Source organism: Stegodyphus dumicola, chromosome X1 (genome assembly GCF_044657685.1).
Source record: "Stegodyphus dumicola isolate Sdum_Otavi_A_Nest chromosome X1, ASM4465768v1".
NCBI classification, from domain to species: domain Eukaryota; kingdom Metazoa; phylum Arthropoda; class Arachnida; order Araneae; family Eresidae; genus Stegodyphus; species Stegodyphus dumicola.
Genome location: NC_140780.1, coordinates 192,850,534 through 192,873,986, shown reverse-complemented (window position 1 = coordinate 192,873,986; position 23,453 = coordinate 192,850,534). Strand labels below are relative to the sequence as shown.

The following is a 23,453-nucleotide window of genomic DNA, read 5'->3' as shown; positions in this document are numbered from 1 at the left end:
TAAATTCAATTCATATCTGAAGAGATTTAGATTATCTAGTACAGACTTGTGTTCATGCAGTTTCGGGGGAGTGCAAAATGTCGAACATTTGTTGTTCTATTGTTCAAAGCTCAAGGAAGGACGAAAGGAACTCATTTCTAGGTTAAACTCTGTGAATATTACATTTCCTCCCCCTCTTCATGTATTTGTCCAACATAAAATGGCTTTCTCTTTCTTCTGTAAATTTATCTCTTTCGAATCATATGTGAATTTTTAAGTTTATTTTATTTTGTGTTGTGTTGTTGTATTTTTTTTTTTTTTTACTTACCTCTGTAAGCCTTGTGTAATACTATGTGGTGCACGAGGATTTAAAATTTTCAATAAAAAAAAAAAAAAAAAAAAAAAAAAATTCCAAGCTCGAAATTGTAAAAGTTTTATTACTTTTTCAGTTACAAATAATCAAACTCAAAACAATAGTTATATTAATCATAAAATAAATAAATAACAGCCTGCACAGTAAATGTATGTTCCAGTCCAATGCACAGTAACTATGCAGTTATATGTTGAACAAAGCATTGCTATATGCCACCATAATAATATGCTTAAAAACCTTTTTAGTTGCTTACGTATTAATACAAGAAGCAGTTTTATCAAGTGAATGTCAGACGTTTATCTTCTTATGAAAGAAGTGAAACAGCATTTGTTAGATCATTATTGATCACTGCTCGAGATTTTTTCAACTACAGATTTCTAGAATGTAAATTCGAACTATTTAGCATGCGAAAACTTTATTTGGGGAAATATTTTTCACAGCAATACCATCTACAAACTGTACTGGTCCTACTACATATGCATGCTAAAGTTTACGAACTTGAAGAACATGGGAGATAAAACTTCATCTAGCTTAGTTCACCATTTTCTAAATAAAGGGTTATCAATTCCTGGGAGACCTCTTTCCAAATCTTTGTCACCTTTATTTTTCAACAGCCAACTTTCGGTGCCATATCCGGTATTCAAATTTTTCACATCAAGGCTCTGTACTCGACTACAGGATCTTTTGGCCCCAAATGTTCGCAGCTCTTGAGGAAATGCAGAATGATTTTGTTCGACAGGTATATCCAAGTTATTTGACGATTTTCCAGAGAAGTGGTGCTGTGTTAATATAGTATCTTCTGCTCGTGAAGGACGGCTAATATATGTTTCACTATAAGCGTGCAAGAATTCTCGATTACTATCAGGCATACAAATGGTTGGTCGAGGGATTGGAGTAACTTTGTAGTCTTCTAACTTTAAATTTAAATGAGGTATATCGCACAAATCTAAAGAATTCGTCTGTTTACGGCAGAGGAAACGAATGAAAAAGCCAACGATAATTATAAGTAACAATGAAACATTGACAGTTGCCATTATATAAATGGTAATTTCCCTTCCATAAATCGACTCCCAGGGTCTGTCACAAGTTTCAGAAGGCGGAAATAAAGGGATATTTTGATGATCGCTGACATTTAGAAAGTATCTCACTATTTCAAATTTTTCGAGTAAACGAGGGTCAAATTTCATAGTTTGAGCTGCAGAGGCATCAGAAATAATACTAGCATTTTGTATAGGGAATTTCAGTGAAAAATATTTCTCACAATTAAGCTGCATATTTTTATTCAAATCAAGAACAGCATTCAAAACAGTCCTGTTCAAAGAGTCAATAACTTCAGAAAAATCGTTTTCATCTGTGCAATTCTTTCGGAGAATCAAAACAAGATAATTTTCCCTCACAAAAGGTGTTATTTTTGAAGACGAAACGGTCGCATTTGTCTGCAAATCTAATTCTGGAAATTCTGGGGAAGTAAAATTATTTTCTGTTTCATTAGTGGATGCTAAATGAGTTGTAGTGGAAGAAGGGCTTACGTTTGATAATAAAACATTTTGACTGGTCATCAATTCGTCATTAACGTCGCTTGGAAACTCCGCAATATTCGCAGTTTGCTCAGTAATATCATACGGAGTAATTTCCGAGAGTGCTTTACCATCTTTTGTATAATCATCCTTAAAGTATGGCAATGTATCTAACATACTCTTAGTTATATTTTTTCCATTGAGAAGAAAGGATAAATCACCTATTAAATCTTTAAAGAAATTATTAACAATATTTAAGGATTCATTTCTATTTGGTTCTTCTTCGGGCTTTCCTTGATCAGAGGTAACATTTAGTCGTTTTTCCTTTTTCACAGAAGGCAGCAAAGTTGCTTTCACTGTAGTTGGTTCGATCTGCAAACTACGAGCAACGTCCGGGGTTGACAGATAATTTGTTTCCACTACTGTAGGCCTTATCTGCAAAGAAGTAATCCAATCCGTTGAGGATATTTCCTCATTGTCCGTGTATGTGGTCAATACTTCTGAAAATAACGATTTAAATTCGCTACTCGGAAGGTCTCCGTAAGTTGTATTATCTAACAAATATTTCATAAGAATGGAAAGATTTATTGTATTAGTACCCAATGAATTGCTTTCGTGAGACAAAGAATTAGTTTCAAAAGTGTGCACAGCTGAGTTTGGAGTAACTGTGATAAGTTCTTCAAATACCAATTTGCTGTGACTCTCTGTTAGAGCTTCAGTATGTTTGTAGGCTTCGCTCTCAAGAGAAGGGATGACATCAAAATACTCATCCTCCGAAGATCTTAAAACTATCGGACTTGTAGCATCTTCTTCATCAGATGCGGATAATCTTCCTGAAATGAAAAGATAAGAATTGTATAAAAATATTTTGTAAAAACTGGTAAAAATTATCACTATGTTTGCTTTTATTTCTAATATATCTATTCTACCCAACGCTAATTAAAAATTCAGTCACTAATATATTTTTTACGCAATACCTCCTGTGCAATCAAAAGCCAAAATATATGTATTGATTATTTCTAGCAATGCGTCCAATAGTCTTTTATGCTGTTTTGCTCATGCATATTTACATTACTATACATTTGTAGGGATTTTACTTGTAGCTAAATGTAACTTGTGTCAAATCCTCCAATAGACGTGTTTATCGTTATGCCTAGATAAGCAATGGAAACTTACTAGGGATGTAAAAGACCCTTTTATTAAGAACTCAAATAAGCTGAATAGAAGGCGCTCCTGGGGAGCCAGCCAGCAATTATGGCGGGAAATCAGAAAGAAAAATCTTAATTTAAAACTAAATCTGAGTCTTATTTAGCATCAGACTGTGTAGATATTTAAATGCACAAACTGGCTCTAATTCACACAAACTGGCTCTCTTGTAGATTGTGATAGCACAATCTACAAGAATAAAGCAACGCCGTAGACAGGAATGCTATCGTAGAATATCAAGTAATAACGTAGCCTTCAGCAGACGGAACACGCTCTGACTGAAAATACTGTCAAACCCTCACTTAAATATACGCGAGCTAAATTTGCACTCTGGAATGAAAGCGGAAAAACAGAAGTGACAGTAAAGATCCGTAACATAAAATAACTGGTTAATTAACATAATTTACATTATTATACTACATTACTATATATTTGCTCCTTTTTATGTCCTTTTTTATTTCCGCCATGCACATATACAGTATCGTTCAGCGAAACTGCAAGATCAAGAAAGCTATTAGATCGAAAAGAAATTTGGGATTCCGATTTTTAGCCATGCGAAATGTAAATGATTGCAAGCTCAGTTTTGTATCCAAGTAGGATGCGCTCGATACGTCGACGGAAAGCGAACCCGATGGAAATCAAAGTGGGCAGTAACACTCAAGTCTTGGACAATTAGTGTTGCTCTGTGAATGATGAAGAAACATTTTTCGAAGCAAAACGAAACATATGGAACAGCTGATAGCTTTTGAAAGAAGTAGATTTAGAAGTAGACTGTGAAAAAAAAAAAAATTTTTTTTTGGCAATAAATGCAAAATTATGGTACTTTCATCGAATCAAGTTTAGTATGTCACTGTCTATGGGTTTATTCCAAGTACAGTAGCTAACTCAGAGTAAAATGATCACATATAGTTTCAAATAATTTCAGACTTCCGTGAAGGTGGTCAGAGAAATCGACTACTGATCTGAATAACTTATCTTATTAAAAAATCTTGAAGTCTGCTAAAAATACTTAGTAGAAATGCGTTATGTGAAATTATTAACAATAACGTTATTATACAGATAAAACTAGAAATTAATCACGGCTTATTTTATACCTGATTTTCTGAAATAATTAAATAACATTTTCAAATATGGAAAACACATCTTTTGGATAAAGTCCTCCCTCCAAAAAAATTAATCCTTACATTATGTTGTCCAGTAATTTCAGAAACACTCATTATTTATACAACGAAACTAGCCTATTTCATTTTGTCTTTTGAGTAATCATTTATTTTTTAAAACATATTGAACTTTATACAAACTCATCATCTTAATATTTCCTAAAAGAAGACGTAATTATTTTACTTTGTTTAGTAGGAATGAAAGCTAATAAAAGTTGTTCTCTTCATTCAAAAATTTCCGGTTTGAGTAACAAGCTACACTAAGCTTAGACTTATTGGAATATGTAGAGGAATCGCGCAATGAGCAGACACATTTCGTGAACGAAATCTAATAATACATTAAGGAAACTCAGGAGAAAAATCGCGAGAAGAAAGCCGAACAAGTGGAATCATGGAATCAAGAAGAAAAACAGCGCTTTAGCTCTTAAGCTTACAGAGGAGGATCAAAGAAAGGATACATCGACGTTATAAGAAAGGTCTCTTATTATAAGGTCCATGAGGATATGTGTGATGTTTTTACCGCTTGTAGCGTCGGTTTCAGATATCACATTTCAAATGGTCAATTTTTACCACAGGTTTTAAATGAATACGCTTTCAAAAATTCTACTTGAGGAAAATATGAAATAAAATGGAATAACTTGTAAGATCTATCTTTACTTGTCCACATACACTAACTTAGATCCTACAATGAACCTGGCGAATTCTCGCACAGGCGTAAATTAAATACCAGCACAAAAGAAGGGTGCAAATAACCCTTTATTAACTCAAACTAAAATAACAGACAGCAGGGATTTCGTGGGTTATAAAAACACCGTTCACTTGCGACGGTAAAACGTAGACTATAATATAAATCAAATCTGAAAGATAAACGAGTGCATGAACGCACTTCAAAATTACTCCTAAGAGATGGATTCACAGAAATCTAACCGGCGTGATACTAAACAGATATGGCCAAGAGGCTTACTAGAGTGACCGCGAAATAACAACGAAACGTGCGCTAAGCTAGCGAAACACGCTCTGAATAAACTGAGATAATCACACATTTAAATAGCACTTCACTTAACTTTAAATTTACATCCTGGCAAGAGAATGTGAGGGGAAGTTTAAGAAGTTGAGAACAAGAAAACTTAAAATAAATTTGTTATGCAAATTAAGAAAAACCCTACAATCTTAATAAAAAATTTCAGATGATAATTAAAAATGTGTAAGTTAATACAGTATTTAAATAAATAACTTTTTAAAAAAATACCCAGGTTTATTAATAGCAATAAACTATAATTATCAATCATAAATGAAATGTGTTTGAAAATTTTTACACAATAATTTAAAAACAATAGATTGTTGTGAAAAAATATAGATTTCCAAATCCTAGATTTCGAATTTTACTTAAAATGTACACCAATTTAATGTTACTTTTACGGACTCCTGTTGCCTAAAGGATAAAACATTCGCTTCTGGAGTCAAAGATTAGGGATTCATGCTCCACCAGAAGCGCAGACGTAAAGGATATATATATTTTCCAGTAAAGTTTATTGGTAGCTTTAGAGCAGCACAGATGCTTATCCAGTTTGCTGAAGATGAAGATTAAATACCAATTTATCTCAGAACATACTTTATCGCGGAGGTAAAACGCTAAGAAGAAATTTCAACTGTTAATTAATATCGCAAATTCGGGCTTTTCTTTTTCCAGGTAGGAGTTTTTAGCCTAAAGGGCTATTAATTTCGTTTTGGCGTTTTGCGTCGATTCACTTTCTGCGTTGATTCACTTTTCAAATTGTTGCAACCAAATATTACAACCCCGTATTATATTTAAAGAAATTAAATAATGAAAAATCTGCATAAATGTATTTATGTGTTCTCGCATTGTGATAAAACAACGGTACCTAGAGCCTACCTACAGGAATTTAATTTTAAGTAACGTAATCCTCCACCGAATATGGGCATCTGGAAGCCCATATTTGGAATTTGTAACTTGTTTTATTATCTATTTTATATTTTGTCAGACATTACAGAATTTTTGATTAACAAACTCAACGATTTCAAATCGAGCAATGGCAATACTCTGAAAGCTTACAGAATTTTTTTTTCCTCCCAAAACCCCAGGTGCTTTAGCCAAGAAGGGCTATTAGCCTCGAAACGGCATTTTGCGTCGGTTCACTATAAACGGCGTATGACTTTTTAAATTTTTGACACCAAATATTATCGCCCTGCATTATATTTAAAAAAATTAACTAATGAGAAGCCGCATGAATGTATGTATGTTTCTCGCATTGTGAAAAAACGACGGTACCTAGAGACATCAAATTTTGAATAACATAATGCTCCATCCGAACATGGCCACCTGAAAGCCCGAATTTTTAATTTCTAATTTGTTTTATTATCTATTTCATATTTTATAAAACTTTAACGAATTTTTGATTAATAAGCTCAACAATTTCAAAGCGAGCAATTGCAACACTGTACCGAAAAATGCATTTTTATATCTAGTGCGCGAGACAGTCTATCGAAAACTCTACAGATATCCTGTTTTTAAATATTTTGTGATACTGCTGTTGAAATGAATTTTGTTTGGTTTAAGTGCGAAGAACATGATATTTTGTAACTAAAGGAACACACACGGCTTAATTTCTAAAATTAGAAGAGCCGGAGCCCTACCGTAGACCCTCAAGAAAGAGGAACAAGAAGAAATAAATAAATAAAATCATTAACCATTAAAATAATTAATGATTACAGTGATTAATAATTAAAGAAATATATTAAAATTTATTTCATTAGTGATTTTAATTATTAGATTAGATCTATTACATATTAGATTATTAGTCCAAAGAGGCTTTGTCCCTGAGGGACTATTTCTTTCGTTTTGCGATTTTGCGTCGAATCACTCTGAATGTCCGTTTCACTTTTCAAACTGTTGCCACCAAATATTATCGCCCTGTATTATATTTGAAGAAATTAAATAATGAAGAATCTGTATAAATGTATGTATGTTTTTCGCATTGTGATAATACAACGGTACCTAGAGCCATCCAATTTTGAATGACGTAATCCTACTGCGAATATGGGCATCTGAAAGCCCAAATTTGAAATTTGTTTCATTATCGATTTCATATTTTGTAAAACTTTAACGAATATTTGATTAACAAACTCTACGATTTGAAAGTGAGCAATGGCAACGTTGTACAGAAAAAACATTTTTATCTCCAGCGCGCGAGACATGTATCGGATATACTAAAGATATGTTGAATTTAAAATTATTTTGCGATATTGATCTTGAATTGAATTTTATGGTTTAAGTGCAAATAACAGGATATTTAATAAGTAAAGGTAACACACAAAATGTAAAAAAAAAAACGGACATAATTTAAAATCTGAAACCTTTCAGATTTTCTTTTTTGTCTTTTTTTAAAAATTTATCTCGAAATTTAATAAATGTAATAAGTAATTTTTAATATAATTTTATTACTAAAAATAAAATTTTCTTTTATGAAATTTGTTCAATTCCATAAAAGAAGTACCGGAGCCTTCTTATTTTTCGTCGCAATTTAAGCTCTGAACACACAAAACGTTAAAAAAAAAAAAAAAAAAAAAAAAAAAAAAAACCCTTTGAGCGTAATATAAAATCTGAAAGTTTCAGAATTTTCTTTTTTAATCGTGCCATTTTAGTCTCTGTCGATGGGATAAGTAGCCTTTCCATTCAAGGTCAACGCAAAATCCGAAAGCGAGGTAAAAGATCATGATTGTGAAGTATGCATGAAAGTAATTTAACAGTGAAGCTTCGTCCGCTAAACGTGGAGTTTGGATACTGTTTAGATCAGGGCTTCTTGAACTGTGGTCGCAACGCGGAACCTGAGGCAGCGATCACCAAAAATTTTAGCAATTTTGATATTTCTTTAACTTATTATAATAATTTTACAATTACCAAATATTTTTACATAATGTTTCTGAAAATAGATAAAGGTAAGACAAACAAGCAGAAAGAAAAAAACTAAAACGTTTCGACGCATTTTTTATAATAGAAACGTTCATTTTACGTGTTTTACACGTACTGCTGTGGATTCGTCAAAGGCTCTGCGTGTGTAAGCGTAAGAACCAAGTGTTTTGGTAACACATGCGCGCTGGGCCGTCTTCGACTTCAACCGCCGTGTTAAGACGTTTTCCCAGTGTCAGAAGGTCAGTCGTTCTCTATGGATCTTTTCCATGCGTTTGAGCGCTCCTTCTTTCCGCATAGGTATAAGATTCCGGATAAAACAAGCGTTCTGTCACTTTTGCCATCGTTATTTCATTCATCAGCAAGTACATAAATTATTTTATTAGTTATTATCTATTTTAAACACGCTCCCTTATTTTCTTAACAATAATTATTATCACATATTTTTATGAATTATGAACAAGTGGCTGAATTTAGGTAAACTAGATAAAAAACGAAAAGAACGAAAAGTTATCTCTGGTCCCTAGCACAAGCGAAATTAAAATACCAAGAAAACGAAAATATGATGAATCATGTTTGGAATTGGGTTTTACATTTTGAATTATGATGGAACTGAAAAGCTATTATGCTTAATTTTTAAAGAAGTTTTGGCTATAGAAAGCATGAAACCCGCCAAATTAAAGCGACATCTCAATACAAAGCACATTGCTCACTGCAAGAAACCCAAAGAATACTTTGAACGACTTTTGAAATCATCAAATCAGCAAAAATTCGCTTTGAGAACTTTGTTACTGTGGATGAATATTTACTTGAGTCTTATGAAGCATCCTATTTAATTGCAAAAAATAAAAAGGCCGATTCGTTCGAAGAAAATCTAATATTGCTGGCTATAATTAAGATGTCCGAACTAGTTCCTGGCAAAAAGTACGCAGATGAAATTCGTAAGATTCCAGCGATGATACTGTTTCGAAGCGAAAGATCACCATCCGCAGCTAATAACTAGGCTCAAAATGAGTCCAGTTATTAGCTAAAGTTTGCAATCCACATGGATGAATCAACTGATATTATTAACTTGACTCAATTTTTAGTGTATGTTAGATGTATTCATGAGGAATTTTTGTTTTGTCGCTCTTCGGATAGACACACAAGAGGAGATGACATTTTTGAAAGTTAATGAATTTTTCATTGAAGAAAGTTAGCACTGGGAAAATTGTGATGGCACTTGCACAGACAGTGCTAAAGCTATGGTCAGTGAAAAAATTGGATTTCTAGCCAAATTTAAGGAATGTGCCAACGAACATATAACATTTACTCATTGCATAATGCATCGAGAAGCCCTGGTGGCCAAAAAACATCAGCAGAGTTAGATGTTAAGCTTCGAGATAATGTTAAAGTGTTATTAAAGTCGTAAAGTTATTAAAAGTGTTATTAAAAATTATTAAAATATTTTATTAAAAGTCGTGCTCTGAACAGTCGTTTGTTTTCAAATCTTCGTAAAGACATACGTTCTGAATACAAAAGCTTATTATTACATGCAGAGGTAAAGTGGTTTTCAAGAAGCCACAGTTTAAAAAGGTTATAACTTAGTATAGTTAAAAATAGTATAGTTTAAAAAGGTTAAAACTTAGTATATACATATAATTGGCCAAAAGCAGTCAAAATGACTGCATTGTAAAAGAATAACTAATGTGCAAAGACATTTGTTTAAAATTAATTTTTAATATTTTTATATTATTTACAGTTATATAACAAGTTATTAGTAAATATTAATAATAAAAAAATTACTTCACTTGGGAAAAAATAATTTATGCATTATTATTTGTACATTTTTTGCAAATGAAAGTGGGAATCTTTTTATGTGTACATCTTCTGTAAATGTACTTTTGACAATTTTCACATATATTATTTGTTTTGTTGTTGTGGCAAAGTCGAACTTGACAAATTTGGCGTTTGTTAGAATGGGCTGCATTTGATGATGTTGCAGCTGATCTTTGTGGGTCTGATGTTCTGATGACTTTTTATGTCTTGCAGCTCTGTATTCAGTGGAGAGCTGTTCTGCTAATTGAAACAAGAACTCTTTCCGTTGTAATTGTATTCCTGTTGTTTCTTTGTAAAGGATCCAAGCATTTATAGCAACCAAATCTAAACTATTGAAAAATATTTGGAGGGGCTATCTACGAGAACTAGCTTTTGCTGTATATTTTCTGGCCATTTGATCCGTCATATCAACTCCAAATTTTGTGCTGTTATAAAATTGAATAGATTTCGGTAACATTTTTTTATTACTTTTATCAATTTTCACAAATTTATGCTTAGAACTTAGAACAGCTACTCTTTTATTTGGTTTGCTTTTATATATCGTACGAACACAATTCTCTGCTTTATATAGCAGAGTGGAAAAACGAGGCATGTTATCCTTCGTTTGTTTGGCTGATCTCGGTAATTCTCTTTTGTTTCCTCTAGTCCCAACTAGAGTTGTTTTTTTGGCCAATAATTTTGTCGCGAGTGACATGCCAGTGAAAACGTTATCGGTCGTGATATTTCTTCCACAGCTTGTATATGGCTCTACAAGTTTCAGAACAACGTGTTTACTGAGATTCGAATAACAAGTACTACTTTAGCTTATTGAGAAACTGCAACTTATCAAGTATACGCCGAAATCGACAATTTATCACTTGCTTGTATGTTATCATGTGATGGTAATCGAAAAAAAAAATGAAAACTTATTTCAATACAGAGCCGAACTGGTCATATAAGAAATTTACTCAATTCAATAAGAGTCATTTGATTATTTAAAATTTCCCAAGCAGTCAAAATGACTGCTTTTGGACAATATAGGTATAACACACACACACACACACACACACATATATATATATATATACCAGAAATCAAAGAATGGGAGGTAACTACAATTATTAATAAACGCATTTATATATTGTACAAAAAGTCATAAAATTCTAAGAAATTGTATCACTATATACATAATTGTTTTTCTAACTGAAATTAAGAAGCAGTCAAAATGACTTCCTTGGGCAATCTAGTTTTAAAATTGAAAGATGAAGTTCTTTTTCTAACCGAAAAACATCTAATTTTGCAAATTTATTCCATAATAAGTTGCGGCTACAAAAACTATGTTATTTGAGTGCCATATTTGAAAAACTAAATGAACTAAATTTGTTGCTTCAAGGAAAAGTTGCAACATATTCATATTTAAATCAAAAATTGATGCTTTTATTAAGAAAATTACCATATGGAAAACTACAGTGGCTTATTTGGTTTTATGAGATTACGGCAAAGTCTCGAGGTCTATCTGGCTAAGTGGAGGGATGCCTTCGTGGAGAACTTAATAGAAACTTCTTTCGCCAATAAAGCAGTTTTTGGAATCCGGAAACGAAAGTTATAAAGAATTAGACGATAATAATTGGTTATCCGATCTGTATTTTCTCACGGATATAACAGCTAAACTGAACAAACTGAACGAAGATCTCCAGGGAATAGAAGAAAAACCCTTTTTCAGTTGACTGGGACTGTAACTGCTTTTAAATTTGTGGATAAATCAGATGAAAGAAAAGAAATTCACAGATTTTCAAAATTTATCAAACCATATTAATAACCACAAGCCAGAGAAATACTCGGAAGCAGAGAAAATAACGGAAATACTCGGAAAACCTAAATGCACTGAAAAATAATTTTGAACTCTGCTTCTCTGATTTCCGTAAAGTTCAACCAATATTATTATTCATCTCAAATTTTATTTGCCGAAATTAATATTTCAGATGTATCACATAAAATTGGAAATGTTTAACAAAAATGTTGATGTTTTGGAAATGTGTTCGCGATAGGCCAAAGGTTGAGCACCACTACTATAAAAGGCTGTATTCAGACGTGGGCATAAAGGGCATAAGTGGTTAAAGCCGAGCTGCGTTGCCAAGGCAACCAGTCTGTGCTACGTCACATAATCTGGTTTAAGGCTCGTTCCAAGTTTTCAACTTTACGCCGAGTTGGGATAAGCGTCGACCAATCAGAGCGAAGCTAAAACGAAGCGGCTTTCTTTAGACGATTTCGCTGTCACATCGAAGGCGACATTTTTTTTAATATGGAGCACATCGTATCCGAATGAGTCGTAATCGTATCCGAACGAAATAATGAGTTGATCTCGGAAGAAATCTACGATGATGACATGCATTTTTTAATGAGTTTTCACAATAAATTGAAAAATATGGATGAAACTCGTAAAACGAAAGTTAAGCTCAGAATCATGTATGCTATGTATGATCCTGTAGATGATTGATCCTTTCCATCATTTTTCATTTTATTACGAAAATTCTTTAAAAAATGCATGCTTGCAAAAATTTTATTTTTTCTGTGTAAATTATTATTATTACTTTCTTTATGTTTATTATTTTCGTATAAATTATTGCTATCATTTTCTTCCTGTTTAATTATTTTTTTATTTAAGAATAAATGTTTTTGAAAAAGCTTGAAATATTGTATTGCTATTTGCTTCAAATGCTGATTTTCTTTCCAAACAAACTTCATGAATTAATTTTACTAAAACATCTAACCAATATCAAGAATCTGTTTAATTTTTACAAGTAAAAATATTACTTTAAAAAAAAAAAAAGAACAAATTATTTTCATTTATTTAAGAATAGTCACAATAGTCAATTCAATGGTGTAAGCTTTGTATAAGTAATAAAAGATTACCGTATTTGACGGCATATAAGACACACTGGCATATAAGACGCACCCTTATTTAGAAGGCCACACACATGTAGATGTAGAAAAAGTTATGCGTGTCTAGACCTATATCCGGGCTAAAAATAGCATTCAGTATTTAAAGTTAACCTGTGTCCTTCACGTATAAGACGCAAGTAAGTTTTCTGAGACCAAATTTAGGAAAAAAAGTGCGTCTTATATGCCGTCAAATACGGTAATCTTTTGAGAAAATGCTCCTATGAATTCCAAGAAGGCAAACATGTAGTGAAATATCCTTAAAAACAGCAGTCAACAGTCTAGACAGTTTTGTCTCCTGTTGATGTTCTGTTTTGTTTTTTTAATTACGTTTCCCATGAAAGGAATTTACTTTTAATGAAACTGAATAGAACACATAATTCATAACATGGACTATAATTTAATGAATAGTATTTGTTATTATTATCCACTCTTTATTACTATCATTTGAAGGGAATTTTGATAATTAAATTCATGCTGTTTCTCTGGTAGAAATTCCTGGATAAGGTATGAATGTTTATAATTGTGTTGTATTTGAAGACTGTATAAGCATCCCGGCTTGTTGATGAAGATTACATTCTTCATAAGGGCCTTCATAACTTCTTCATAACTGGCCTTCATAAGGGCGGAGGCGTTCTTGTAACCAACTTGCAAAACGCTGTTGGTACCTTTATGTGAGGTAGTCACTCCGGTCACACCAGCTCCATCCTCCGTTGTTTCATATCGTTCCAGTAGTGTAATTAATCTCTTAAAGGATTGTTTCACAAACAACTTTATGATAAATTACATTGCCCTGAGATAAGGATATAACTGAGTCCAGGTATAATAATTATTATTCAGACATGTTCCGCCATTTGCACTACAGGCGATGTTCCAGGTATGTGTGAAAAATCATTTTCTATTTAAAAAAAAAAAATTCTATAGGAAGTACAGTTTTTAATATGTATAATGCTTGGAAATATAACACGAATACATATTGAAATTGAGATGTTTTTTAAGTAGAAGTTTACTGAAATTATTTAATCTATACAAGGGCAGAATTCTTGAGTTCGGAAGAGAGGCTTTGAAAGCCATTGTTGACAATTTACTCGATTGCTTTTCCCTACGATTGAATTACTTAATAGGCTTTAGCTTTGCTGGCCGTAATTGCTTCGCAAAAGACTGAGGGCTAATCGAAATCTTAGTATGTGCGTGTTAGTTTGCATTTAATATTTTAATATGACTGGACTGGTCTTGCTATTATTTAAAATGGAAAAACTCTCTTGGAACTCGAAAGATTTGGAGCTCGAACTCTGTTTTAGAACTGATGAAGTTTGGATTCCAAAATATCACTGTATTATTGTTCTCTAATTCCTAATCTGACCAAGAAAATCAAATATTTATTGAGAAGACCAAAAATTTGAGATTTCAAATTAAAATATTTCATGCTCTGCAGAAATCTATGAAGAATCAAATTTCATATTCTTACTTTTAAGAATAAAATCTTTTCTTTTTAATAGAAAGCAGTAACTAAATCATTTTTGAACCATTAATTATATGCTGTTCAAGCGCCGTATTAATGTGGTTTATATGCTGTTTTAAGAACAGAATTAATTTGGTTTATATGCTCAGCTCCAGTTTAAATGATTCATTTTTATACTATTTGTACTGACTCCCCCCCCATTTCCTGGCTATTTAGTCGGTTAATGTGCAACAGATAAAAGCGTAAAGGGCGCTCATGCCACCCAAATATATTATTAACGCTGACTTATTGTTTTCTTTTCCTAATGTAACTCTTAAGTCAGAACAAGCGCCATGTTTCATTAATACTGTTTGACGCATACTACTGTTTGACTACTGTGGTCTGAGAGTACCAAGATAGCTAAACAATCCTTAATTGCTCTTGATAATGGAATTTAAAAGCGTACGCTCTTCGTACTATTCCTCCCTCACTGAGAATTTCCTCTCAATTTATAAGCATTTTATTGAAAACTTTTTCTCCTTTCCGTTTAATAAATCGATACATTTTACAAATTACCCCAATTGATACAGAAATTTCAAATAAAGAAAGAAACTTATTTTACTAATTATTTGTATTTTGTCGCCCATTTAAGTATGATGGTAGGGATTTGAAAAGCAGATGTGTTATACATTTTCATTACTATAAATTAAATCTAGATCGCATTTTGTCTAACAGGTATAGTAAAATAACCTAAAATAAATTGAAAAAATTTCATAAAAAATAAATGTTCTGAAACTTTAATTTGATGGGAATATTAAAAAAAAAAAAAAAAAAAAAAAAAATCGACATTATTACATTTGGTTCTGAAATTAGCATCTGTCTTTGGAGAGAAATCTGTTTTTGCTCACTGTTTATAAGTACCTAGTTAAAGGTTAATAGGTTCCAAAATTAATGGTAGAGGTAAAAGACATTAGTTTAAATTTAAATTTACATGGTAAGAGGAAAAGATAAGTGGTATAAACATTAATAATGTTTTCATTATAAATTATTGAACAACTTATAAGAATGAAAAATTTGATTAAATCTATGCTAATCTATTACTAATTTATATATGTTGATCATTCAGTTAGTAATGCGGTAACTGCTTTCTAATTCCAATTTCTTTATAATTCTTTATAAAACATTAGGAATACTAAGAGCACATGATTTTGGGAAATTTTAAATAATGTACCTTATAAAAATAAAATAATACGAAGCATAAATGGTCCAACTAGCTTTCAGTAATATGTTTTTCCATTATTTTCAATAAAAGCTGTGAACAGAAATCAAAAATAGAGTTTGCTACAGTAGATAATTCTCAGATATGACGATGGACTAAATGAGAGGCTTGAAAATTTTATCAGTCACGAAACAAGCAGCTATTGCCCACATAGGTAGTCTAACTTCATACAAATGACTAATATTTACCTGCGTCTGTTGAACTGTAGGCATTTGTCACTACGAACAAAACGATACCCGTAAAAAGTACAGCTGTCATTATCGGAGTACTGTAACAGCAGCCTGCTCCTGGAGGAAGCTAAAAAGGAAATTAAACAAATTAAAAAAGAATTAATGTAAGGCACTCAAATAAATTTCATGTAATTTAAGAAACTGACCTCTTCGGTAAAATAAATATGAAAATCTGAAGAATAACTAATAAAATGTTCTATTGATTAAAAAATGTATTACTTAAGAAAATAATGTATTTATAATAAGTAAAGCTGTAAAGTACATAGCAGTACTTAACATTATTCAGAAATAATGACTGGATTACGGCAAAACACACAGGGTTTTGTCTGGGGAGAAATAGCATTCGCGAAACACTTTCTAAGGAAAACTCGCTCTCATTCATCCAGTCTGTATATGCCAGGATTTGAAGGATTATATGCGATTAAGATTTCCATTTAAGTGGACAGCTTAAGACATTATTTGTACACATATACTTAGTAGTGAAATGTTATTAAAAAAAAAAAAAAAAAAAAAAAAAAAAAAAAAAAAAAAAAAAAAAACAATTATTTTTCATTTTGCAGTTTAACTTGTTTTCACATTGTTTTTTTAATGCAATTTTATTTTACAGTATTTTTTTATACTTTCATTTTACCTTTTTTTCAATTTTTTTTTTTTTTTCATATTTTGACTTTACTATTTTACCTATTTTCCTTTTCCAACATCCTTATTATTTTATTGATGTCAGACTTCTAATGTAAATTTATGTTCAACACAGTTTTTAAATTTTGCACTTTATGTAATTTCCCCCCCCCCTTTTTTTTAAAATAACATTTTACTAATATTAGTTTTGTTAAACCTATTTTTCCTTTTTCACGAGTGTTATTTCAAACTTTTAACTCTCTGAATTCTTTCCTTTGAAAATAAAGTAATTTGATGTCCTCTTAGAAAAGACAACACAGGGAAGCTACTTTGCACATAGATTCTTCGGTGTCTTAATAATAAATGCTTGCAAACAGAAATTATAATTTTTGACTTCAATGACTTTCTACTTCTTTAATGACTTTCGCTTAATCGCTTAATTACTTACATTTTCGTTAATGACTAATGCCTATTTAATTAGATATGATAAATTGTATTACTATTATATAATTATGTGATTATTATTATATGAATATTAATAATTTAATGCCTAATGATTACTTAATTACTCTTTCTTTAATGACTTTTTACTTTTTTACTGAGACTTTCACAGATGATTTGCAGTGGCGTTTCAGATGTTTCTTATACAAGAGTATATTAGGAAATTAAATTCATCTAATGTCTATTCGTATAATATAACCAAAAAAGCAAGTCCAGATTAAGAGCTTTACATGCATTAAGCACATAAAAGTTTTATATTGCCTCTACATACATTAAAAATTATAATATCTATTATCCGATTTTGGTTATCCAAACATTCCAGTTTCAATGCCAAACTGCAGATCAGGGTAATTAGATGAATTATGATATGCTTTAGGCAGGTAAGGGAACTTTGTACCTTTTGAACAATTTTTCTTTTATTTAACAATTTTAATCTGTTTTTTACGAATATTATTAAATTTTTTTGATAGACAAATTGAATATAAGCTAATTTTTTCTGGTAATTTTTTTTAATTTAAATTACTGAAGAAAAATTTTAAGAATTAAAATACGTTTCTTCTTCAATTTTAAATGTAATTTTCCCAATTTTTTAATGTATCTATTAGAATACTCTTTATACCTTTCAGATTGATTTTACAATTACTAAAACAGTTCCCCAGGGTACAAAATAAATAAAAAGTGTATTTATATATGCAAAAACTTTAAAAAACCAGGATTTCAATTACACTTTCATTTCCAATAGTTTTTTCTTTCAATATTTTGCGAAATCCATCCTTATTTCGATTATCTGTTTAATAATTAAACATGCAGTAAAATATTAAACATACTAACCCATATCTGCGTCAGATTAAATACTTTGATTAAAAAGATTTATCGAAAAAAAATGCAAACTGGCAAACGCAGTTTAAAGAATATAAAATCTTAAAATGGTTAATAAAATTTAAAAGTTATTTTATATAGTGAAATTCAGTGAAAATAACTTTTAAATTTTATTAATATATATATGAGAATATATATATATATGAGAAAAAGAAAGGGATGTACCATTCAAAAGTCATTTTATGTACGCAAGATTAACAGTAAAGCTCATGGTGCAGGGATGTCCAAAGCCCACGCTGTGGTATCGAACTGAAAATGAGTCTAATATGGGGTATGGTTCGCTCTCACAGCCAGCCAGGTCGCGCAGAATGACGGCATACTAGATAGGAGGCAACTAAGGAATCCCTATGGCAGTCGATCCCACTCCTGCTCTAAGATCTCCTCTCTATATTTTATAGCAGTTAGGAAGCCTTTGATAAATCCATGAAGAGATGTGTGGTAGTTCAACTTAATGCCTGCCCAAACGTAATGCCAAAACACTTCCACCGCCGTTAGTGATACTGCTCTCTGATGAGGAAGGGATAATCTGAAGGTTCCGGGATCTCTGTAGATATAAGTACACCGAGAATTACTCTCCAGGCTGAATCTCGGTTCATGTGTAAAAAGCACAGTGCTCCACTAAAGTCTGCTCGAAAGCACATGTTGTCTGCTGCATGCTGAACGCGCTCTTGTGCGTTGCAGTGAGCGGGACGCAAATAGGGGGGTCTTCTGGCATCTAGCCCTATCTCATGAAGCCTTCGGGGAACTCTAGACTGTGAAACTCCAGCAGCAATATACAGCTGGCGTGAGAGCTGTGAAGCAGTAGTAGACTTACGTCGCCGTGCTGAAATTGCCAATTAAAGATCCTCATTCATTATTATGGATCGTGGTCAACCTCGGCCAAGTCTTCTCGGTATAAAGCCAGTGCCCTAAAACTTTTCTACAAACTGCAGGAGAAGCTGAGCGTTACACTGAAATTTGTAGCTACATGCGCTTGTTATTGGTCTGCCTCCAGTTTACCAACAGTTCTCCATCTCATTCCATCATCCATACGTTCGTGACTGCTCATTTCACCTGATGCCTTATAAAATTTAACTAACTCTTGCGAGAAACACAACGAATGTCGTAAAGGAGTAAGAGCACACAAATCGCCGAAAATTCCTCGTGCGCTTATATCCTCTAAACAAATTACAGTTCCGTAAACACGGACGTGTACGCCTATGTATTCGACTTTGAATATTTGCATAATTAGTACCTTTGATTAAATCTTTTCGTAAAAGCAGACATAATTTGCTGATTCTCTTTAGTGTATTATTAACAAGCTCGTGATACTAAATTTCAATTAAAATTGCAACGTAGTTATTTGATTTTAGTTTATAGTGAAAGACTGAGACAAAGCCGTGCTTGAGTTAAAAAGGAAAAAGAAAATGACAATGACGTGCTGCTTTAGAGCTTCATTAGTCTGTAAATCTTACATTAGTATTAAAACGTAAACTACTGAAATGTTTAAGAAAAGAATACCGTTACCTTCCACTAGACATTATGCTAAATCCTCAAATCTAAATTTTACGATGAAGAATATCCGCCCAAGAACATTCTAAAAAGTGACAAATTTTCTAAATAAATATTACAATTAAATTTTTATAACTCGTTCACCAAACTAAAACTATTTTAAGAACCTGCTGTACCGAATTGGTGAGAATTAGCTGAATCCCATCACTCATCCCACGAATGGCTCATATGCAAATCCTTTTTTTTTTTTTTTTCCCGGAATCTAAAATCTTAAACTTATCTTAGTGATGCAGTATATTTTCTTCACTCAACAGATACACCAAAAAGTCACAAAAATAAAGGACACTAACCCAAGAAAAACTCATCGAAGCGAGGTAAAAGGTCCGAAAGCCGTGTTTCCGGTAATCCATCATGTGCATTACTCATGCCCTGCAGGTAGAACAGATAAACAATATTACGGCCAGATGACGACAGGTCATAAACACAGCAGAAGAAATGCTGAAAAATTTATAGTGAAGTTTCTTATCTTCGGAATAACAACTAATGTCAACATGGCATTTGAATAAATGTGTCAACCAATGACAGATGTAAACATGCATGAGACTACATTTGAGGTGATAAACTGAATATTTAAATGAATATTATGAGTAACTAGATGCATATAGGAAACACTATTTTGAGGAAGGGTATCTACTATTACATTGGCTTTGTTGCAACTGCATATTATAATGCCCGTTGACCATCGTTTCGATTTACCCAATTTTCTTTTTTGCGGAAGATTTACCTTACTGTTTTTCTTAACTATCACTTTTTTTTTTTTTTTTAGCCAAAACGAAATCAAACGGTCTTTAATTATACAAAATAAAGGTGGTGGTGGGGGAATAGAAGAAAGAGAATAAGTTAATGATTCTTATTCCCTAAATATGACGACTCAAGTTTAAAATTAGGCGAAAAAAGTAACCTTAGTCTGGCGTAGATTTTGAATAAAACTGTACCGATTTCGAGAATGACAAGGTCCTCTTCTTCAACGATAAAAAATTGTGCAAAATGAAAAGAGCGACCATCATTTTTATATTTAAGGTGATGGGGGGAGCAAACCGAATAAGAACGTAGAACAATCTGTTGAGGAAAATAATAATAAAACGTGGAAACTAATATATTAGAATTCTGAAAGCGTAAGAAGTACTGAATAGAAGTTAATATCACTAAAAAAAGAAGATAAATGTATATGAACAGGAAAAGCTTCAAGGAATTCCATTTTATTAATTGAAGAATTATAGATTATTTATTAATTGAAAAATTTACAGATAATTTTTGCAGAACTAAATTCAAGATTGGAATTTACTGTTCAACTATGATTAGCTATAGAAGATTTGTTTATTTTTCCTTTTCGAATGTTAAGATTCGCGTTACTCGATGCGAAATTTTAACAGTCATTTAGTTTGGCAAATGTATGACAAAGCATATTGATAGGTATGTTTCTCATACATCAATAGTTTCATTCAAAATCGATTCAGTTTATTCTATCGATTAGAATTTTACTCAAAATCCACTCCAAACTAAGGTTCCTTTTCTTGCCTAATTTTAAATTTTACATCTGGCTTGTTTCTTTCCCATTTGATGATGAGTCAAATTCATTTAACATTTAATATAATGAAAACAATTAAAAGTAATTAAAGATGCTATGGAAAGTGAGCGTATATGACAATTCAAAATTAATATGAATATTAAACCTATAACTGCAGAGTTAAAAAGCGCTAAAAACACTATCAACAAATTATTTAATTATCGTGGATGTTATAGAAAAAATTATCTTTGATGAAGACAAAAGTATTCCTGAAAGTATTTTATTTCCTACTGTTTGTCGTCGTCAGAACTATCCGTACTTTTAATTGAATCTTATCTATTAAACTTACCCGTTAGAGCTCAGTAGCGAACCCAAAATAAATAAGAGGTGAACTTGAGATTTGCTTCACCTCTGCATTTTATAGTTTACCATTTACCTCATTTGCTTAATGTTTGTTATGATGTAGAATTGCATTTGCTTTTCCAGCAACACTATAATCTGAAGTAGCATAATTTTTTCGCAAATCTTAAACCTCGATCACATTATATTATGTTACGTCGAAAGGGACAATTCTCAGAACCCGCACAATTCCAGGAAACCCACGTAGCTAGGTTACCATATTCACTTACTACAAAGACTTGAACACCAAACACTAATCGATTATCGCTCATAGGGATCGCGTGATGCTTCTGAAGCAGAACTTTCGTCTGATTGGTTGTCTCTACCCGGGACAGAGGTCCAGCGGAAACATTTTCGGTGAGGTTTGAAAAAAATCCCGCGTAGCCGCAACAGCAGCTAGGCGGACTTCGCAGCTAGGCGGGACTTCGCTTCAAGCGGGGTTCTTTTTTTTTTTTTTAGGAATCCTCCCGCTTAAACCAGTGCTACCAGAATCTCGTTTCTCAGAAAAGTCCCGTCTAGCAGGGCCTGTAGCCATGTGTGATAACCTCTTTATTGATTTAAATTTATCTCTCTCAATGAAGAGCTTTTACAGGCTTATTAAATAAGAAAATCTAAAATTAAGGAAACAATTCTTGTATTGAAAGTGAGTTCAAAGAATATTTGTACTTCCGCTCATTAGGTAGGTATATGTGTGTGCAGCCTTAAATAAGATGTTACCCACCATATAGTTTGGAGGAGGTGGCCTCCGCGAAGCCCAGATCTTACACCTCTGGTTTTCTGAGAAAACATTAAGAACATTAATTACAGCGAAAACATTACAGGCATCAGCCACCTAAAACAACGAATAAAAAAGCGTAACTCCAGAGATGCTTCAAAAAGACATGGACTGAAAATGAATATCGTCTCGACGTCTGCCAAGCAACTAATGGTGTACATATCGAAACATACTTAAATGTATATGAAACATTAACACATTTCTGAATATAGCAGCAACAAATTTACGCGTATGTGTCCCTATTTTTTTGCGCAATACATTTTGTAATACTGGCATTTTTTTCGATGACCTGCATTTATGTATATGTGTATGTATATACATATATATGCATATATGTGCACACACACAAGATAACTATATGTAACTATAATTTATACTTATTTACTATTAAATTAGAAATAGCCCTTAATTCCTGCTTTTAATTTGGGTACTTTCCCTCTCTAATCTAAAAATAGTAATAACTTTTCCAATGTACGTCTTTTAAAATTAATCGGTTTATGTAATCATGCTTGCAATGCGATGAAATCCCAGCCAATCAGATTAAAGAAAATTTTTATTATAAATACCACACCTACTAACTGCGCAGTTTCGTTTGCTTCTCCCCATACTTCTCTTGTTGCTAGCAAACGTGCTAGTTCCTCTTTGTTTCATTATTAAAATGTAAATTCCTTTTATACAAAAACTGCAGGGTGCATCACGAGCCCAAGAATGATGTGGACTGCAAGAAAGTTCCCAAGTAAATTAGTGTGTTCTTTTCCTCAAAGTTGTCTGCCTTATTTCTTTTTGTGAATCTACGCATTGGGGATCTCGCAAAACTAAGTAATGATAATACAGATAAGCATCTCATCGTTTAACGGCTATCTTCTAGATATATGTTGAGATCTAATTTATCCAGTATCCCATTTAAAAGTATGTCAATTTAATTTAGAGAAAAATCATAAGTAGCTAGCAGGAAAGGAAGGGGGAAAAGGCCACGGAGTTAGTTGCATTAAGTATCTATAATAATAATAATAATAATAATAATAATAAAAACGAATTAAGGCTATTTTCTTGGGCAAGGAATGCCTTCTTGGAGGGTTTCCTGGGGGAAATTGGCTCTTATTCATGTTACACTTTAGGATAACCGTTGTTAAAGGAAAGAAATGGAGGATGTGAAGCAAAAAGACTATCAAGCTCTTCTTCCCATTAGCAGATATTTAGCCAACTTAAGCTTGGCCACTAATAAGGCCGGAAGTGATGGCCACTTTATTGTGGAAGAACCTAATACATAGGTTGGTCAGCGTTACCTCCCATGAACGAACAGACAATTACAGTTATGCCTTCTTTGGGATTCAAACCCAGGCCCTTTCTGTATTGCAGTAGGCTCTGTTAAC

General features: G+C 32.3%; 1 protein-coding gene across 1 annotated transcript in view; it reads right to left on the bottom strand.

Annotated features, from left to right (window-relative positions):
• Window positions 1-396: 396 nt before the first annotated feature.
• The window catches only part of LOC118183719 (uncharacterized), a 78,622-nt gene continuing 55,565 nt past the window's right edge, over window positions 397-23,453 (bottom strand). Inside the window, exons 2-3 of the mRNA XM_035353313.2 lie at window positions 15,809-15,917; window positions 397-2,702 (exon numbers count right to left, since the gene is read on the bottom strand). Coding sequence (XP_035209204.1) covers window positions 889-2,702; window positions 15,809-15,878 — 1,884 coding nt within the window. The 5' untranslated portion in view covers window positions 15,879-15,917 and the 3' untranslated portion in view covers window positions 397-888. The remainder of the gene's footprint in view (window positions 2,703-15,808; window positions 15,918-23,453) is intronic.